This window comes from Coloeus monedula, assembly GCF_965178545.1.
Source record: "Coloeus monedula genome assembly, chromosome: 3".
In the NCBI taxonomy this organism is placed as follows: Eukaryota; Metazoa; Chordata; class Aves; order Passeriformes; family Corvidae; genus Coloeus; species Coloeus monedula.
The window spans coordinates 113,448,519-113,469,142 of NC_138783.1; the positions used below are offsets into that span (position 1 = coordinate 113,448,519).

General features: G+C 42.0%; 1 protein-coding gene across 2 annotated transcripts in view; it reads right to left on the reverse strand.

The window, feature by feature from the left end:
- Positions 1-16,175: 16,175 nt before the first annotated feature.
- Positions 16,176-20,624, reverse strand: part of FUNDC1 (FUN14 domain containing 1) — a 45,956-nt gene continuing 41,507 nt past the window's right edge. For both annotated transcript variants that reach the window (XM_082279497.1, XM_082279498.1), the window contains exons 4-5: positions 18,343-18,471; positions 16,176-16,820 (exon numbers count right to left, since the gene is read on the reverse strand). In XM_082279497.1, the coding sequence (XP_082135623.1) occupies positions 16,743-16,820; positions 18,343-18,471 (207 nt within the window). In that variant the 3' untranslated portion in view covers positions 16,176-16,742. The remainder of the gene's footprint in view (positions 16,821-18,342; positions 18,472-20,624) is intronic.

Genomic DNA, 20,624 nt, shown 5'->3' on the forward strand with positions numbered 1-20,624 from the left:
TGAACGTGCTGAAGAATAAGTGATCTTCAGGGAATAGGATTTATTGGGCTGTTAGCTTGAATGGAGACGTCTGGCTCAGCCTGCCGACTCTCTGAGCACAATTTCTCTCTGCACAGCTCCACTGCTGTTCTTCGGCTCTCTAAATGCACTTTGAAGGGCTTTGCTTTTGTATCAGTGTGTGAGGAGTATGGGTAAGACCTAATTTCAGGATGGGAGAAGCAGACTTCACTGTCTATCAGAGGTGGTTTCATGCCCTTAAAATGTATTTTTCAAGGCAACTAATCCTGATGTTTCATGGCTAACTTGCCTTCCATCCATTGAAATCTGAGCCGCTGTCATGGTGGGGTTTTGTCTCTTTGGAGGCAACCTGTGATAGCACAGAAAGAAATCTCTTCACCTGGAGTTCATTTTGAGCTTGTGATTAAAATCAGTTCTTTTTATGAACGAGGTACCTATTTTGCTGTATTTCTACCTTAAAGATGGGGCAAACTCCAGATCTTGTCAATGAAAGGATAAAGATGAAATGAGAGAAGAAAGCCTTCTGCCATGCCAGACATTTGCTGGTCACTAGCATGTTCCACACCACAGCAAGACCATATTTATTTTTGTGTGATAAACGGTGCAGCAAGGTTAGTTCATAAATAAATAAATGAGTTGATGTTCAATAATTAAGGGAATTTCAACTGGAACAAAAACTACCATGAAAGTTGAGACTGTAACAACATCAACAGTGTCCCTTTAAATTACACTTAATAAATACCAGGGAGCTGAAGTGTTGTGTGGTTGTGCATATATTTGTAACAAATGGTTGCACAAATATTTGGCTCCTAACGATGAACTAACTGGTATGACATTTACCAGAGAAAATTAATTACTTTAACGTGTGTTGTATAAAATATGAGATAATCATGTAATGTGTGTGTGTGCTGTAGAGTGTTGCTGAGTGACTAAGTTATTACCAAAGGAAATTTATGAGAAACAAACAAGAAACAGTCAGAGATGCTGTAAATGTCATGCTATGCTCAAGGGCCTTTTGCGGCTGAATGATTTTTATGTGGATGAGGAGGATAGGATCATGCTGTGAAAAATCAAGTTAGAATGAGTTAATCTTTGTATTTGCACATAATTTTATTGGTATTTAATGTAGCTGTGATGTTTCTGTTTCAAATTGTAGGGACAGTTCATAGTGAAGATGACAAGATCGAATCAGACTGAACTGAGTGATCCAGCGTGATCCCAGCATCAAATTTTAAGCGGTTTATGATCAAGAAGAAAAGCTGCCTATTAAAGAAATGGGAAATAAAGTGGTCCTGATAGTCAAGCCGTGGCTGCTGGTTTGGGCAAAATTTTACTGCCTAATTTATGTGACTTTTTGGAAGGGTGAAGTAATCTCCCTTAGAGGTCTTGCCTGTGAAGGGGCACTTACTGCTCTGTGCAACTCTGGTGTCTCACAGCAGGGAAGGCTCAGGGACTGCCAGGGCTCTGCCCTCCCCTCCCACCAGGATGCTCTGCAGGGTCTGCGTGAGGCTGTGGGCAGCAGGGAGAAATGGAAAGCAGTGAACTGAACTGGAGAAATAGGAACTGGCGAGGGAAAAGCAGATATGCACATCCCTTCTCAGACAAAGAGTGTGGAGCGCGATAAACCTGATCTCTGAACGGTAGCAGGAAATGATGCGGCAAAAAATCACATCTGTTACATTCTGCCTCTTCCCCTAACTAAGAAATTCAGAGAGAGGAGACTCACTTTTGAGCAGATAGCAGAGTCATTTAAAAAAAATAACTCAACAAAGAGCTAATTGGTTTGAGCGGGTCTTTTACCACCCTCATAGTTCTGAGGGACGTGAAAAAGTAGGGGACAGCCCTTGGTGAGTGTCACCAGCATTTTGCCAGGCAGCAATACAGAAAGCAGCTTCCCAGGAGGGGACCCTGGAGTCCTGGAGTTCCCACCACGGGAGAGGAACAACTCGGGAGTGTACAAGTGGAGGACGATGTTGGTGAGAGAGTTGCGGGATTTGTAAACCTCAGGGAATGCAGGGAAGAGAACATCAACCTCAAGGCAAAGGACTTGAAGGCAGCAGACTTAATACAGAGGATAAATTCCTTTGGGAATCAAATCCATGGAAGAAAAGAGTTCCAGAATGAGTTGATGGTTCATTAAAAATAAAAATAAATAAATAAACAAAAGACTGTAGCAACAGAATCACGAAATATCCTAGTGTGTAGAAAGGATAGAAAATGCAGCAGGAGATACCTGTGAAATCACAAGCTCTTCTATGATCTCAAGTGCAAGAAGGGAAGCACAGAACACAGAAACTAGGTCAAATATCTAAAAATGAATGTAAAAAAAAATCTCAGCATGAGCATACACAGACAAAATCAGAAAGTCTAAAGCACAAAATAAAATACTTTTCCTATTCTTTGCTTATACTAATAAGGCATTTTAAAGGTATTTTTTTATAGTAACAAAAAGGGAAAACAAGGGAAGAATTACTTCATGGGTAGGAAAATTGGCAGATGCTGAGAAGCTCAGAAAGCTTAGTGCCTATTTTAAAGAAGACTAGAAGGGGACAAATATAGTGCTTCTGTTAAAAGCCAAGGCAGGGAATTGTGGAGCCAGGGAATTAGAAACAATCACCACCCCTGTGATTCCTAATAAAAAAACCTAAACCAATCAGGTGATTTATAATTACATGCAGTTTAAAAATTAGATGAGGCTTGATATGATTTGCCTTTTTTCCAAATCCACCAAGTTTCCTTTTATGACAAGGAAAAACAGATGTTGTAGGTACAAGAGAAGCAATGTGGGCCACACACAAGGATATGTGTGGGTGTGTGCTGGGGGCCAAGGGAGGACTGGGCAGACAAATATGTTTGGAGGGAGCTTTCAAACAGACAAAATGTGAGATCCTCTCTGGTTCTGTTGCCAGTGCTTATGCAGGTGCCTATGCTGGAGACTGTGGGGTCTGGAATAGCTGTAAAATACAGGGACCACCTGAATTGAAGGGAGCTGGGGAGGAAGAGAGGTGAGTGGTGTGTGCTCTCACAGCTGGGACTAATTGTGGCCTTTTTAAAAGAGGATGCAGTAGGCAGAGGAAGATGAGGGTTGGTGGGGTTGGTTTTTTTGGGTGGTTGTGAGCAGCCTGTGTTTCTAAGTCAAATACCAGGAAAAGATGTGGCCAAGGAGAAGATTCTAGAAGCTTTACAGTTAAGAGGGAGACAACCTCCCCAGCACTGACAGCATTTTGATGTGGTTCTGCATCCTGGATGGTTGGGCCAATGCTTTGAGGAGAGTAGCAAGTGTGGGGGAAGATACTTTAAACCTTGGGCTTTCTTGCATGTAGTATCCAAAACTGTGATTCTTTATCTGTGTTTAATGGCTGTGGTGGATAAGACATGACAAAAAGTGATCCAGTTGCACCAGAAAAATGCTCTGATGGTGAGGAAGAGCATCGTGGCCCTGAGCAGCCTCATCTTCCAGTGCTTGTAACAACAGGTTAGGGAGATTTCTGCCAGGTACAGCTGATCCACCCCAGGGTCAGTGGGATGCTGTAAATGAGTGTATGCACTGTTTCTCACCCAGGATATTTTGGTGTGTCTCTGCAGTAATGGCCTGGCTGGAACCTCACTGGAAAAGGGAAGGGACAGGTGGCATTTCACTCGTGGCAATCTGTCTCACCTTTTGCTCCAAGGTGCATATTCAGGCTTGTTCCTGAGGTCCCTTTTCCTTCTGCACAGCTGGCAACTGTATCCTCACTCAGAAATGACTAAGGATATCACAGGTAATGATCCAGAGGGTGGGACATTTTGTCTCTGGAGGTAGCTAGGCCAGAGCTGTCAGGGAGAAATACAGAAGCCATATGAGGGGCTACCTGGTGATTAAACTGCTTGTTGGTGAAAGAAGAGTAAATAAGAGAATCCAGCTTCTACATTAAGTAAAGTCATAATCTGAAGTGCAGCAACCCAAGCCCTGGGGCTGCTTATGTTTCAGCCCTTCCAGCATAGATGCTGGTTGTCTCATAAGTTGAGGAGAGGATAACATTTTCTTTAATCCTGTAAGGCTGTAAGGGAGTGAAGCTTCATCCCCTCATTGTGTGGAACAGCCTTCCTCTCTTCTCATACCCTGCCTCTCAGTGTCACTGGGGGTTTTGCTGCCTTACTATTAAAAAGTCAGAAGTGCCCAGCCAACCTGCTCTTGGATTCCTTAGCTTGTACAGTTCTGATTGCTCCCTGGGTAAACCAGGTTCCTCCTTTTTATCTGGGTTTTTTCCCAGCTTCTCCCACAATTTTCGTTAATCGTGCCCTACATTTCTGTGTCTTGATAAAGGGCCACCTCTCTTTTAAGGGAGAAAACCTGCTATTCTGAAGGATGCTGGGGAACAGTCACCTACCATGAGATCCTTAAAATATCTCTTAGGAGAAAGCCAAAGCTCATTCCTGTCTGCAGAGAGATCTGAGTAAGCTCCTTAAGCTAAATCAGCTCTTCTGAGCAGGTCTCTGCAGAGTATTAGGCTGACCAGGACCAGATCCAGTATTCCAGGGGAATCACTAATGGCACTGAAATGTCACAATATTGAACCTATTTTCCATTCCACTCCAAATGTCCCCCAACATCCTGTTTGTGATTTGACCACTGGTGTATGCTGAGCTTCCAGGTGAATTTCCCAGTCTTTCCCTGACTTTGCTGACTGTGATTTAGGACCAAGCACTGTGCAGAGGACTTCAGGTCTGTCCATCTGCTGGACACAATTTTGCATAGATGAGAATCAACACAGCTTTATTGTCCCACTGCCTTCATGCTCAGACTGGACAAAACTTCTGGGAATTCTTTTCTCTCCATTCGTTCAGCCTAACCTAGATAACTTTGTGTCACCTTCAAATGTTGCTCCCCCACCTGTTTTCTAGATCACAGTGAGATACTGCAAACACCACTTGTCATTTTATACAACTCATTGGCATATTAATATTAATACAGGATCTGAAAAAAAAAAAAAAGGACTGATAAAACATTCCAGTTACAAATATAGCAGATGCCAGGATTAAAGGTCCTTATGTCATTGTGATTTAAATCCCTCTGTGCAACAATACAGATTTTTGTCATGGGTATATAGGGGCATTCCTGGGTTATGTCTTCCAGGGCTGCATGATTCCCATCATTAGGAAATTTTCTGTATCTCCTGTCCTAAATCTTCTTTACTTCAAAGCTGATTTGTTCTTGTCCTTGTTTTGATGGATATGATGAGCAGTTGATGATAATCCTCTTTATAACAACCTTGTAACTACTGGAAGACTGGGAGACAGATTTTCTGAGAACCTGATTTTGGCTTTAAAATAACTCTACCAAATTATTTTGCTTTTGTACCACTTGGCCACAAAATAGGCAGTCTTCTTAAAAGGAAGAGACAGGAATGACCATTTCAAAACCATCTGTATCCCTCTGCAAACACAGGTTTTATTCCTTTGGGAGGTGACCTGTCCGACATTAAATTGATAGTCTTATTTATCAGTGTTGTGTGCAATCTGTAAATTCTTTTAATGAGATAAAGGTTTGCAATTTTGTTCCAACAAAAATGTTTGGAGACTTTAACTGACTGGTGCCTCCAATCCCCTGTTGAACTCGCAGTGGCCTAAGTCACTGATTGCTGAGCCAAGGAAAGCTACATTAGGTAATCTGCATAATAACACTTCCTACTTCTAACAATGCTGGAGATTAGGAAAAGTGGTGCAGATAATCAACAAAACCAAAATACACTGATTTTGGAAGTCACTCAGGAGCATTTACTCATGAGGTAGGACTGATGCTGCCCCTTCAGCTGTGTGTGTTTGCTCTGGGTGTGTCTTCTCTTCAGAAAGAAAATTGCACAAAACTCCATTTGCCTTCTGTGAAAAATGGAGCCTGTTTTTCAAGGAACAGAAGCCCTCTCTGAAATCCAGGATCAGACAGCACTGCTACTCATCCATGAGAAGTGCTGACAGCCTTTGAAAATCCATGCAATACCTGTGGATACCTCACACCACCATTCCAGTTTAGATAACAGGTCTAGGGAGATCGAGTCCACCACCGCCCACTGTCTTGAAGGGCTCAAGAAAGAAGCAAGGAGAAAACAAGACTATGTGTGCATCTCCCAGTGCTGAGCAGGTTGGAAGAAACCCAACCCCAAAACTGAGAATAATACATGTTGCACAGGAACTGTATCACTTTTAGCACTTTGAAGAAATACTTGTGCTCAAATTTCACTCAGCACACACTAGTTTTGCAGGTCCTGTAGCTCCTCAGGAGCAGCAAAAGTGATGGGGGATGGCTGCAGGCACTGCCTTGTCACCCCCAAGTCAATAGGAATTGGAGCAATGCCCATCTGTGTGACCTGAGGAGCAAAGCATGGTTTTATAGGTTTGGTTGTCTTTCCCAAAACACCCACACCATAACACAGGCAGTGCAGTGCTCTTCTCCCTGTCTCTGTAGCCTCCCTCCCTGGGGAGCTCAGGTGCCTCTGTGCCAAGGACCCAAGGCACAGCTGTGGCACAGCACAGCTGTGTAACCTCAAGTCAGGCCCTGAGAAAGCCCCCAGAAAGTCACTGCACGGATTAGAGAGGTACAATTACAGCCAGAGGTGGGAAAGCTGAGACAGGCTTGGGGTAGAGCTCAAGAATTCAAGAGAGAAAACACCTGCAGGTAAACACATTGGATCCTTTAAAATAACAACAACAAAAAAAAGGTGAGGATGTTTGGGGACCAGTCAGAATTTAGGGATGATCAGGTTGTGGTTTTGGTGTTACCTCCCACTGCAAAGGCATAACTAGCTTTTTTGGGATGCCTGTTGTCCCTTAAGGTAAAATCGCTTTGAGCTCCTGACGTCCCTGCCAGCCTTAGGGGTTCTGTCCCACACATGGAGAGAAGCTGCTGCAAAACACAGGTATGGCTGTGTCCTGTCCATGTTCTCCTGGAAAAGCAGGAATTAACTTTGACACCTGGAGGTGAAGCAAGGACTCAAAGGGGTCACAGTGCACAAACCCTGGGGGACGGTGCCTGCTTGTGCACACACATGGGCACACACAGCCACTCACTGGCTCCCTACCAGATTTTCTGGCTCTCTGCAGGATAATTCCAGCTGGACTCTGCTATGGCTTTATTTTTCCTGAGTGCTGAAATTCAACCAAAGATGAGCTTGGACATCCAAACCGGCACAGCAGGCACCAAGCAGAGCAGAGGCTGTGTTGGAGGACGAGCTGGTGTCGGAGGGGAGCTCCTCCTCAGATGGGAGCAGGACAGGGGCCTGCCCAAGGTCCCAGCTCTGGGAGTCCTGTCAAGGCTGCCCTTGGCAGCTCTGTGGCTGCTGTGTGGCAGTGCAGCTGCTCTCTGGTCCCATCAGGTCCCCCAGCCTTGGGAACCACAAGAGGACTGCAGGCTCTGTGAGGGTCTGTTGGCCACCCCACAGGGATGATCATGTCCCACTGACACCTGTCTGGGATTTGGGCCTGCATCTGCCCTGGAGAAGAAGCCCCTCAGGCAGGTGCTGTGTTAGTGCCCTGGGCAGGGTGGCCTCTGTAGATGGGGCCACTTCCTTCCCTTTGTGCCCCTGAACACTCCTCTCCTTTTCCCAGTGGTGTTTATTCCACACAGGCTGTTGTTCCCACAGCTCCTGCCTCACTGGTTCCCTTCTGCCAGCCCAGTCAGAGGTGTGCTGCTGGTGCTGAGAACTGTGGAAGCACTGTGGGAAGCATCTTTTCCATCCTTTCTTTGGCATCTTCGGGCAGCTGCCAGCTGGAGGTGGACTGGTTTACTCAAATGCTTTCTGCAGAGGCTGCTCCCCTCAAAAGGTTCAGATTTTTCCATCCCATTTCCTTATTTCCTTTTTTTTCCCTTTGAACAGAGGTCCCTGTGGTGCTCTCCAAGGAAGGAATTAAATGCAGCTGTAGGAGAAGGTACATGAAACACCCTCTGCAGCTTGTGACCTTTCCTCTGCCTGGTCTCATCCCTTCAGCCCTTTTTCATCTCAGGCTGCTCCAGGAAGGAGTAGGATGAGTCTGGGCTGTCAGTCCATACCCTGTCACCCATACCATGGGCAGACCCCACAGCTCCAATCCCATTGAATGGGGGTAGCAAGATCTCACTCCTCTGGGCAGCACAGGATTCAACCAGCCCACAATACCAAGCAGAGAAGTTTGCCTGCTATTTTTATTTCATTTTTATATTATTGGCAGCAGTTAAACTATATTATAAAGGAATCATATTTCTTTCTGAAATGCATCAAACAATACAAAGGTGTGGAGACCAAGAGGAGGTGTATGTAGGTACAGCATATGAAGGATTTGTATTCCTTTCCCTTCTTATTCAACCTGTGGATGAGAAACTGCATAGTTCACATATTTACAGAGCTTTGCAAAAGGTTAGCAGTTGCTTCCTCTCTAATATATATTAATGTAGGGAAAAACACCATTTGAAATTGTAGAAACATCAAGAAACCCTTTGGAAAAGTAAATCATAAGCATGCCATTGCTCTTCTCCTACTGACAAGAAAGGATTTGCACTGAGAAATCCTATTAATAGAGATTATTTGCATAAATCTTTTGTGCAGCAGACTCCAAATCATTTGTATTATATACTTCTCCTGTGGCATGTATGTTAAAATTATGTGTTTTTAATGATATGTTCATGTTGCCACTTACAAATCTACACAGCCATGACTCACCAGTGTCTCGTTTCTCCTGAGGTCAAGTGCAGTCAAGCTTAGAGATCTGTAAATGCCCAAACTTCACTAAACACTCACCAGTCCTCAGTAATTCCCATTCCAGTAAGTTATCACAACTGTCCCCCACAAAAGCTTTCCAGCATCTCCCACTCCCATTACAATCCTAGGATGTGAGTTATTACCCCAGTCTGGGTGCCCTGAGAACTTTTTAATAGTACTAATTGCCTTATTATCCACTCCAGTGCGAGAGTAAAACCTTTTGACATTTTCCTTCCTTCCCTGAGGAAAACAAATCCCAGTTCCTGGGATATTGCCTTCTGCTGCCTTTGTGATTACTGGGGCGAGGAATTCCTTTAGGCCCTTTGCCTTATCAGCCTCATCTGTCACCAACTTTCCATTCCCATCTCTCTTGGTGCTCCCTAATCACTTTGCATCTTGTGTTATTCTGTGTTATTTTTTTTCCTCTTCCCTTTTTACTTGCAGTGTCAATCTTCATCACATATTCTATTCCTTATTTTCTATTGATGTATTTTTTTTACATCAAGCTCTGTGATACTTACCTTGCCCCAGTTTACTATTTTTAAATTAGTGTAGGAGTGCCTATTGAAAAAAAAAAAGACAGAAATGCATTTTTCCAGCTGTTCCATATTTAAGAATTTGCTGCAACAGCTCCAAGCAAACCACACACGTACACAAATTCCTGTGTGTCAGCTACCAGAGGATCTTAATTTTCTAAAAGCAAATCTAATATCACCAAAAAAAAAAAAAAAAAAAAAGACAGGTCTCTAACCTTTTCAATGCTGATATAATAAATAAATTTGCTTTTTTTTTTTTTTTTTAAGTGAAAACCTGGTATTAATTGCAGTGCCACACCCCCCCCCCCCCCCCCCCAGCATCTATTTTTCCTGCTCAGAGTGAACAGAAAGAAGAGAGCAGCCACAGAAAGCATTTCTGTTGCATATTCAGACGTGAAAGAGCACAAGGCTAAATCCAGGAGAAGGATGGAGGAGCTGGGTGGGATAATAACACCTGATGTTCACAGGAGGGGAGCACTGGAGTTTTCTGCTCACAGCAGGATGGTTGGGCATCAACCAGTGCTGTAAGGTCAACTTTGTTCAGCTAAATCCTGTAAATTCCTGAGGAGGGAGCACCCACAGCCACCCTGGGCGACCTGTCCCACTGCTGCACCACCCTCCTGCTGGAATATCTTTTCCTAATGTCCCGTGTGACCTTCCCAAGCCACAACTTGTGGCTGCTGCCCCTTGTTTAGAAGGGTTTGGCTCCATCATCTTTGTGACTCCCCTTCAGGTGGCTGTAGCTGTTTTAGATTCACCCTGAGCCTTTGCTTCCCCAGGCTGAACAAGCTCAGCTCCCCCTGTAGCCCTGATGCTTTAGACCCTTCATCAGCTTAGGCGTTTTTCTCTGGACCCTTTCTTATTTCTTGACACCCCTCTTGAACTGGGGGGCTCAAAAGCAGTCATGGTATTCCAGGTGAGGTCCCACCAGGGCTGAGTACCGACAGGCAGATAACGAATTTCCATAATTGCTGACTATACTGCTCCTAAGGCACCTCAGCCTGTGTTTTCTGTCATGTGCAGTGACTGCAGGGTTCCTTCAAATTCAGTTTGAGGTTTACCACAACCTCCACACCTTCCCCAGCAGAGCTGCTACTCCTGCAATCTCTGCCTATGGGGTTCAAAAGGCCAAGGAAACTGGGATTGTTCAGCTTCGAAAAGAGAAGGCTTTGACCTAATTGTGGCCTTCCAGTACCTGAAGGAGGCCTATGAAAAAGTTTGAGAGAGACTGCTTACAAGGGCAGGGAGTGACAGGACAAGGGAGAATGGCTTCAAACTGTCAGAGAGCAGGTTTAGATCAGATATTAGGAGGATTCTTTACTGAGAGGATGGTGAGGCCCTGGCACAGGTTGCCCAGAGAAGCTGCGGCTGCCCTGTCCCAGGACCTGTTCAAGGCCAGGCTGGATGCAGCCCTGAGTAACCTGGCATACTGGAACGTGTCCCTGACCATGGCAGAGGTTTGGAATGAGATGATCTTTAAGATCCCTGCAACCCCAAACCATTCAGTGAGTCTTTGGATTTACAGTAAGGCAGATTTGCCGCAGAACATTGACATAAGCAGGATATAGGGCACCCAGCTTGACATCCACGTTCAGACAAATTCCTCTTCTTGTGCCTTACCCCTAACTCCCCCACAGTGAGCAGTGCTTGGCTTCCTGATTCTGTGCAGACTACCCGAGGGTCTCAAAGCCTAACCAGAGACTCCTGTAATAACATAAAAGGAGGAAATATGTGTGCATCCCTTCCTTGGTTTTTTCTACCTTTGCTTTCACATACAAACCGGCGAGTTGCTGAAGCACGTGCTTGGCTGTACTTGCACAGGCAGCCTGAAAACAAATCTCCTAAAGAAGCCAGCATGTAATTCAGCTTTAAAGTTTGGAGACTAGATATCATACATCATATGACATATTTATATTCCACATAAATAGAAAAAATATTATTAATGTTGTAGAAAGGCATTTTCTCAATGTTTTTTTATCATACACTGTTATAAGAGCATTAAGAATATAGACTCCCCGATTGCTGTTAATTTTCCTTCCTCCTCTTTATTGGCCCAGGTGGATTTTGAAATAATATTTGGCAACACTTGATTTTCAAACATTCCTTTCACACATCTGTAGGGTTTTCTTACATTTAGGGATTCATTCAGATGTATTTTGGCTTAGATTTCTGTCTCAGCAACATGTAGGCTATCAAGGCATTTTGATTATCTCACTGGAGAGGATTTGAAATCTGTAATAAAGATTTGTAATTTGGCTGCAGTATGAGTTTGGTGTCTGTTAAGCACACAAGAAAACAAATAACCTTTACTTCCCCATTAATACTTAAAGAAAGTAACATGTTCAATTACAAATGATAGTAGATATTGGTCCTTAATTCTTCAGGTTCCATAAGTGTGTGTGGCAAGTGTTTGAAAGCCTCTTGTTGAGATCAAAGTTCAAATGATCTATATTAAATGGGAATCATACAGCTCAATACTCAATTCTCTTTGTGGATTAACATCTTATATTAAGTTTTTTTTTTTAAATATACAGTCCACATGTGCAGAAATGGGGTTTTTTACAGCTTACGGATATGAGGGGTTTGATGGTGAAACTGAAAAACCCTTATCAAGGACTGAATGTATAACAATATATTCCAGTTCTCAGGTAAACATCTTACCAAATGGGCAGCAAAATATCCTGGGTGTAACCTGTCTTCCTTCCCTCCTGCTGGAGCATTTCCACCTCAAGCAGCACATTCAATTGCTTACCAGTGACTTCAGGTAAACTTTGTGGTGACCAGACCCAAGTTCCTGTCCATGCTCCATGAACACTGAGATACATCCACACCCCAAATATGCCAGCAGCAGAGACCAAGGACATCTCATGCCAAAATACCTTATGGTTTGGAAGGTAAGGTACCGGTCTAGGAAGCAGGAGAGGTTTCCCAGGAAAAGGTAACGGAATGTGGTCTCCAGCTTGCCTGAACTAAGCCAGAGGCATTAGCTGTCAGGAAGTCCCACAGCTGAGCTGATTTGTGGGATTTATTCCCAACTTCACCTCATTTTGAAGCACTGCCTTTCCTCTGTTTCACAGCTCAGTGTATGCTGTGGTGCTCTGTTCCAGGAGCTGTGAAAAAAAACAGAAGGCAGGCAAAACTAAAGCAGGGAGGAAGGAACATGGAGTGCTCTGAGGAACTGGGAAAAGGGGAGAGGGTGAGGGAGGCAGAAAACCTCTGAGTGTGGAATCCATGAACTAGGCAAATTTGTACCACTGCACTGGTTAACCCAAACTATAAATTTGAGCCAGCTTGGGTCCAGCAAAATTTCCTAGTCCAAGCCTGGCACCAGTTGTGCTGGAGTTGGCTGTGCTGTGTCCAGCCCAGGCTGTGAGCACAAAATCCTGTATTACACCTCTGTGCCACGTCCTGCAGCACTCCAAGATTTAGATGCCTCCGAGCTTGAATGTGGGACCAAACACAATCAAGGGTTCAGGCTGTGCTGTATCAGCACCAGATGTTTTGTGCGCACTCACCCCACAATTATCTTAATTAAAATTGGTTTCCAGTCTTACAGGTCCTGATGAATGTCAGCTGACTCACTTCCCAAACTGCCCCAAAATAAGAAACACCAGCTCTTCCACGTGTCCCAGTACTGGGACATCACCACGCTGCATCAGACCTGCTTCCCAGTCCAGCAAGGGAGGATGGCACCTCCTTCCCCTGGTAGATTTGACTCTTGTTCTCCTCCACCACTCACCCACCCCATGCACAGTCCTAGGGTGACCAAAACGCTGGGTTTTTTTTGTGCCCAATCTCTCTTCCAAAATGTCACATTATTCTACTTGTGCTGAGTTTGGGTGAACATTACATTTTTCCACTGTCACCTACAGATCCCAGATAAGCTGCATACCATAAAAGTTTGATTTTTAAAGTAATTCTTCGAGATTTTCAACAATTTTCAAAAGGTTAGGGGGAGGTATAACAGATTCTTTTTCGCATTACTCTATGCACTATAATTTAGGGAATCTGCACAGGCAGAAGTACTGAATTACAGTCCTGAGTCCTGCATTTTACTCTGTTGTATCCCCCCCTTCTTAAGCCCTCATGAAAAATGCACTTGAATCTGGGAGGCAGCTCTATCTTTTAACTACAAGATTTTAATTTTCAGTCTGGCTGCTGAAGCAGAAACAGCCTTCAAAGTTTCAGCCAAATTCTGGCCTCTTAAAATTCAGTAATAAGATCACACTGGCATCTCACTTTAAGTTAAAACTGCCCAATGCTGCTTTAACTAAAAAGAAATAATTTTAGGAAATTGATTACCCCATTAAGATAATAGAAAACAAATAGATGATTTATTAGCAATCTCTCCCCAAATGCACTATTTAATAAGCTTTCAAAAGCTGTTCACTAGAGGGATATATGCCATGCCTTCCTCAATCGTTATCCTAGCCTTCAACTTTGAAAAGTGGCTGCTAACAACTATTTGAGGGGAAAAAATTACACAAGCTTGCAGAGGGAAAAGGTAGGATCAGCTGCCCACTGGAATAATTTTCTTATGAACTGCACCAAACAATATTAACTATGGCCAGAAAAACCTGAAGTGGTTTTTTTCCCACCTTTAGATAAAACTGAGACTCTTGCAATGCTGCCCCATCTTTCCCTGAATGGAGGCTCTTCCTTGGTCCCAGTAGCACACAGTGGAAATTAATTCCATGGACCCATTGGGCAGTATGAAAAGCTGTTTCCCACTGCTAGGTCCATGTTTTTCACCTTTCAGGTAAGTTCTTCAGCTATACATTAAAACCCATAGAAATGCTGGGTCAGCCTTTCATTGATTTAAGTATTTCTAACACCTTTCTTCTTAATCATCTTTCTAAAACTGATTTTTCTTCCCCCCCCCCCCCCCAAAATGCTCTTCAAAAAATTTTATTCCATGTTTTTTTTACAATCATATAGTCACAGAATGGTTTAGGTTGGAAGAGACTTTAAATATCATCCAGTTCCAACCCCTCTGCCATGGACAGGGGCACCTTCCACTATCCCAGGTTGCTCCAAGCCTTGAAGCCCCATCCAACCTCTACCTTGGACACTTCCAGGGATGGGGCAACCACAGCTTCTCTGGGCACCCTGTGCCAGGGCCTCACCATGCTTTCTCCTCTGAATCTTCTTAGCCTGGATTACTTTTTGTCAGACAGGGCAACAGTAACTTTGAAATCATCCCAGAGAAGATTTTACCCCCAGAAACTAAATATTCCTGTTACACTCCATTCTGTTCCCAACACCATCAACATCCATTTTTTGACTGTACCTTTACAGAGCATTCCCTCACACAGTGACAGGTGAGACCGATCTGAGCTGGCACATAAAAATCTCAGGTAGCTGCAAGAAAAGCTGCACTTACATGCCGTGGTCCTTTACCAAGCTGCCACTCCATCACCTCCTCACCCTGCCAGCTGTACCTGGAGCTGCTGGCAGCATCCCCTCTGCCTCACCAGCCCAAGGAACTGCATCAGCAAGTGCTGCTGTTCCAGTAGCCATTCTCCTTTTCCAGTCATGAGTCCAGGACATGAAGCCAAACCCAGTACAAACCACCAGTGTTCACCTTTTCAATAACACCATTTCTCCTTGCCTTCTTAGTCCCTCAGACAATTTTACATGTGCAACATTATGTCTCTCATTCCAAAGGCTTAAAAAATAAATCACCAAATTAATCTAATTCAAAAAATAAAACTATGGAACCATCAAACATATTTCAGTAAATTCTTGATTCATTGACTGAAAATCTCAGATGATGGCAACAGAGTAGCAGAACAACTTTCCTCTGTAGAAATCAGTCTTGCAAAGTATTTTTGGTTTTAATTCTAACAATGAAGTGTATTCCTTAGTCACATGAGCTGCCTTTTTAGCAAGCTCACTAAAATATGCTCCTTTTAAATCCTTTCACAAAGTACACAAAAAATGCACATTTACAGGTTCTTGGTACTGGTCACTTCATCTCCAAAGCCCTTCAGGACACCCAGTTCATTCCAGTCAGGGTGACTTACAGCAGTTGGCTTCAGTACCCTTTGGAGATGCCAAAAACCCATGAGCTTCATCAGCAAAAAAGAGCTGACTGTTGGTTACCTTCCCATTATTCTTTGGGCTGAACACTATGGCAAAGGCTTTCACATTTTAACATTTTCATCTTTCTTTGTTTTTCTCTAAATCTCAGCCCAGCAGGCACACTCCTCCACAGGCTTCCCATTTCCAGTAAACTGCAACTGTGCTTATGTAACTTCAGATATTCACTATAAAACTAAATATTTAGGATTCATGGCCATTCATGTACCTTGGGTTTGGTTTGTGAGGCGTGTGTGTTAAGATTTATTTTCCAAAGCCTTAAGCAGGCTTGATGAAACCCTTAAAGCTGAGAGGTATGCAGGACATGCTTCATACCTTACTCACCTTGGCCACAAGCACACCACAAACATGAGGTCAACATGTAATACAAACCTCTGGAGCCAAGGGACGCACTAATCTAAATATTTAGAAGGTTAATACATCCAACATCCCATGTCCTGTGCATCCCAAGCTCACACCCATCCATCCATCCGATGCCAATGAACCACTATTGCTGTTCAGCCAAGGGAACAGGAGCCCAACACAACCCTGGTGGGAGAGACTCCAGTTCACATTCATCTGCTGCTACAGTAAAAACCAGAGAAATCAGGGCAGAGCAAACTCCTCCTTGGGTAGAAATTTCTGAAAGGTGCACAAGTTTGAAATGTAGAAAAATGCACTGAGTGTTTGTTTGGATTCTCAACTTCTTTAGAATAACAGTAACAAATCACTAAAACCACCTTAAAAACCTGTCTGGGCAAACACTGGCACCAGGTCCCTGCAGGCTATAATTGAGACACTTTCTTATTTTCTATGTACACAAAGGCGAGAGTCAAAGTTAATTTTCACCTTTAATAAGCTCATGGTTTTTTGTTATTTAATACTCTGTAAAAAGGTATTACAGATTGATTATTATTGCAGTGACTTCTAAAGAAGATGGACAGCCAGGAGGCTGAAACTACAATATCATATACAGTATGTAGTCATAGATACTACCAACTACAGCATGAAGAAAAATACTTTTTAAATAAACAATATTTAACTGAAAACATAGAAATGGAGCTTTCATCCTTACAGTATGGTTACATAGCTATAGTCCAAGAATAACATTTTAAAAAATGCTAGATCTTGAAAGGCCATAGATAAAAAGAGTCATGATGAGGATGAACCAGTTTTGCCCAGAAATGCTATAATGAGCACACTGCACAGTTTTTCAGCAAATCCTAGTTTTGCCAAGCTTCAAGAGGCAAAAGCCTGAAATGTAAAAGCTCCCAAGTTCTCTAGCTAGTCCACTTGTCTTGCTCTGGCAGGCCCAGTGACCCACACTGCTTGCAGACAGCGTGTCACCACAACTGTTCTTCACCAACACGGATCCCATCAGGCAGAGACATTCGGGTCCTTACGATGCCAGCCCCAACAAAAAGCCTCCAACAAACCCACTGGACACCACGATGTTCTGTTTGATAAATTCTGTTGACTGAGAAGAAAAATAATATTCATAAAGTTAATTGTGTCTGACTTTATTATTTAATACTTATCACAATTTCCTGGGAACAAGAACACTAAGATTGTGGAGAAGGGTGCAGGGGGAAGCAATGTGTCTAAAACCATATAAAAACAGGTGGCACCAATGGACTGCAAACTGACTCTCAGATGTCTTTAACAATATATTTAAAATACAGTGAGCCTTTTAAAAGTCAAAATACAGAGGAATTGTTACAGCAATTTCATGTCAATACCACTCTAGTTTTGATTAGAACAAAGATGTTTTACAAACTACCTTGACAAAAAAAAAACATGAGCACCACCATGACTTCAATTGCAATCACATCATAAAAGGTTTTAAAAAATACTGGTTTTTGGAAGAGTAGATCATTGGAAAAGAAATACACTTGACTCCATTATGAGCCAGTTTCTTAACAACCTAATCCTGGAAAAAAAAACTTATGTATAATGACATGGGTACGGAGTATTTCATGAAGTAGCAGCACAGAGTATAGCACCTTTTATCAAATGTGCCATTTCATAAATCCTCTGCTTCAAACACTTCAGACTGGCAACTAACACACAGTTACAAGAGAGTCATATAATCTGTGAGGAAAAAAAACAAAGGAAAACCAAAAACCCCATCCTGTCCCACCCATTTCTAAGGGCAGTGGAGAAGAAGAGGTTAAGCTATTTGAGGTACAGAAGGCAAGAAAATCCTCACTCTTGAATTTTCAGTTCATATTCAAATTAAAATTTAAGGTAATTTTGATTAACCGATGTGCAACTCCACACAGGTTAAACCTGAGATGTCTAAACTCATTAATTACAGAGCTCTAGTGTGGCTGCTGTTTCACTGTCTACAGCACGTTCCCTGTCAGGATTCTCAGTTATTCAGAATGAAACTTAGATTGCATGCACGGAACATGCAAAAATGTAGAAGCAGGCTTTAAAAAAACCCAAACAACCACAAAATTGATTAAATGGAAGTCTTCAACTGACAGGGTGCAACAGTCCCAGTGACACTGATCAGTATCACAGCTACCTCTTCTCAACATAGCAGGCACCTGGCAGATTCTGCAGACAGATATTCTCCAAAATGTGTAAAAATGAGATAAAATCGCAACTACTGTTACAAAGTAGCTATACCTTTTCTGCAGTAAAGTCATTATTGTCCAGACAAGTAATTTTATTATCAGCAGTCCGAGAAGATTTGGCTTTTGTCTTTGTAGCTACCATGTTTTAACCACACCACCCTGAACTTTTTTACCATGTCATGACCTTACTGGCTTTGTCACTCAACAAGAACAAGTCTGTGTGTCATCTTTAACAGTGACCAAACCAGAAAACTGAATGAATAAAGACAACACAATGTGGTAACTTTTAATATATTATAAAGCCAGACTATTTCTGATGCCCTCCAATTTAGCACTTGCGTTTTCAACTCATCATCACCTGCAGTGGAAGGTAAGGAAACCTGGCTGGTAGAAAACAGTGTATCACCTTAGACTCACCTCTTCAATTAGAGTGTTGATTTCGGGAGCTGCCTTATTTGCCCGCTTTTTTAACTGTTTTTTTGCTTTGTTTACATCTTTTTCAACTCTCTTCCAGTCAACTTGTACATATCCACTATGACTAGCAATCTAGGAAAATAAAGGCAGTTAGTACAGCTGCAATTCACATTTCATGAGTCAAAATACATTGTCTTGGTGCCTACAAAGTCACTTTTCTTATTTTTTTTTAATTACAGATACAAGAAAAGACACTGTTCCAATTTCAGCACTGATACTTTCCTCAGTGACAGCAGTTCAAATTAGAACAAGCAATGGCAAAGTTCAGTAGACTCTTGTTAATTTTACCAGTTCTCTGTTCTTTAGTTATAAAAGCTTTGAAATGTTTTTCCTTCAGCATTTACTGTAGCTTGTAAGAAAAACACATTCATAGGACAACAATGAAAAACTGTTTCATTTCAGCCTCTTTCAGAATTGTAGAATTCTGATTTGTGACAGAATATCTGGGGCTAATCAAAATCATCATTAGAAATACTGAAAACTCGTATTTTAACCTACACAATTTAAACTGTCCAACAATAAAAATACTCATTACAAGAGAATTCTCACACTTTTTACAAAATAAAACCAGTAAGTAGAAAAATAACACAGCCTGAGAACAGCACAAGTTCTGTAAAATGAGAAAAACGGCTAAGTTTGAGGAGATTGGTCCATGACAAATTTACACACAAACTCCCAATTTTTTTAGCATGTCTAACCATCATCCCAAACCTTTGCCTTATTTCTAAGATTCGACTGTTGCATGTTCTAGAAAACAGATAAACAACTCCTTATTTGGGGAAAAAAAGAAGTGAAAAATATCAAAACTAAGGATTACTGCTTATTTTAACTGTTAGGACAAACAGATATAAACCACTAAATTTACATGTAAATGATTGTTATATAAAAACTCTTTGTAAAGAGTGACATTTCTCAGGTCCTTCTTAAGGTCACATGTGGGTGTGAAATCAACCCAATTTACCTAACAGCCTGCTATGCAAACTGTTCAACTGGTAAACGTAAGTCACAGATAATGAACTTTTGTGGAACAGGTATTTAAATATACAATTTATTCGGTTTAGCCTAAAAAGAAATGTTTCACATCACTTACGGGCTCTGAAGTTTGACTTTCACATGGTTCTTTCCAACAAATAACTGAAATTAGACCATCTAGCTTGCATTACAACTGCTACAGTAACTAAGCAACCTATTTCACCACAAACTGAGGATTTCATAATCCAGAAAAAAACCTAAAATTAAACAAGTGTCAGACAGATTTTGTTTGAATTTAAAACAAAGCTTCTAAAAGACCACCTATGCAAGAAAGTAAATTTCGGTTTCCATCTTTGCATAATTCAAAAAACCAATTCACTGGACAAATGCAAAATGAACTTATTATACTTTAAACTCTCTTTTACTTCATACCACAGAATGTAACAAATTAATTGATTTTGCCTGTCTATTGTAAAACCATTTATTCACATGGGCACTAGTGCCAGGCAGGGACAGCTCATTAAGGGCTGTCTGTACAGTATGAAAGCAGGAAACCAGTTTGAAAGCTGTACTGGTTGCACATCCAGTCACTGGATGACATACCAAGAAAAGAAAAATAGTTGTACATTGGGGCAATTGTTATTTTATGAATTTAACATAACCACAAGAATTTCAAGAAGGCCCAAGCATCGAATTGGTGCCTTCTCACCCATACAACTGAAAATTAAATGTGACTGATCTACCCAGTCCAGCACAATGTAAGAAATGCTAATGTATTTGCTTGCTTGTAAAATGGAAATGGATCTTAGAAGAAACATTTCATTAAGACAACTTCAATTAGCTCAGTTACCCAGACAGCACAAAGATGAGGCAGAAGTTTTTAATTAAGTTCTGTTTGTAACTAATGCAGAGCTTACACTTGCATCAAAACCAGACATCTTTTCTCCCTGAACTTAGTAGCCCTGAAATTAGAGATTCCAAATTCTACTTTTGAGTGTTTATACAAGCCTATAAAATAAGCAACAGAGGGTAACGGTTTGAATATACAATTTTTAACTGAGAAGAAAAAGACCCTGTACTTTGGCAGTGATAGAGCCTGTGTTGTATCTACTTTGGCTGCAACCCCACTAATTACATAATTTCATATATACGTGCAGAAATAATACCCCTGAACTCAAATGCTGGAAAAATATACTTCAATTTTTAGACTCTAATTCATCATAAAAAAACTACTTGCTTATAACAGTAAATTT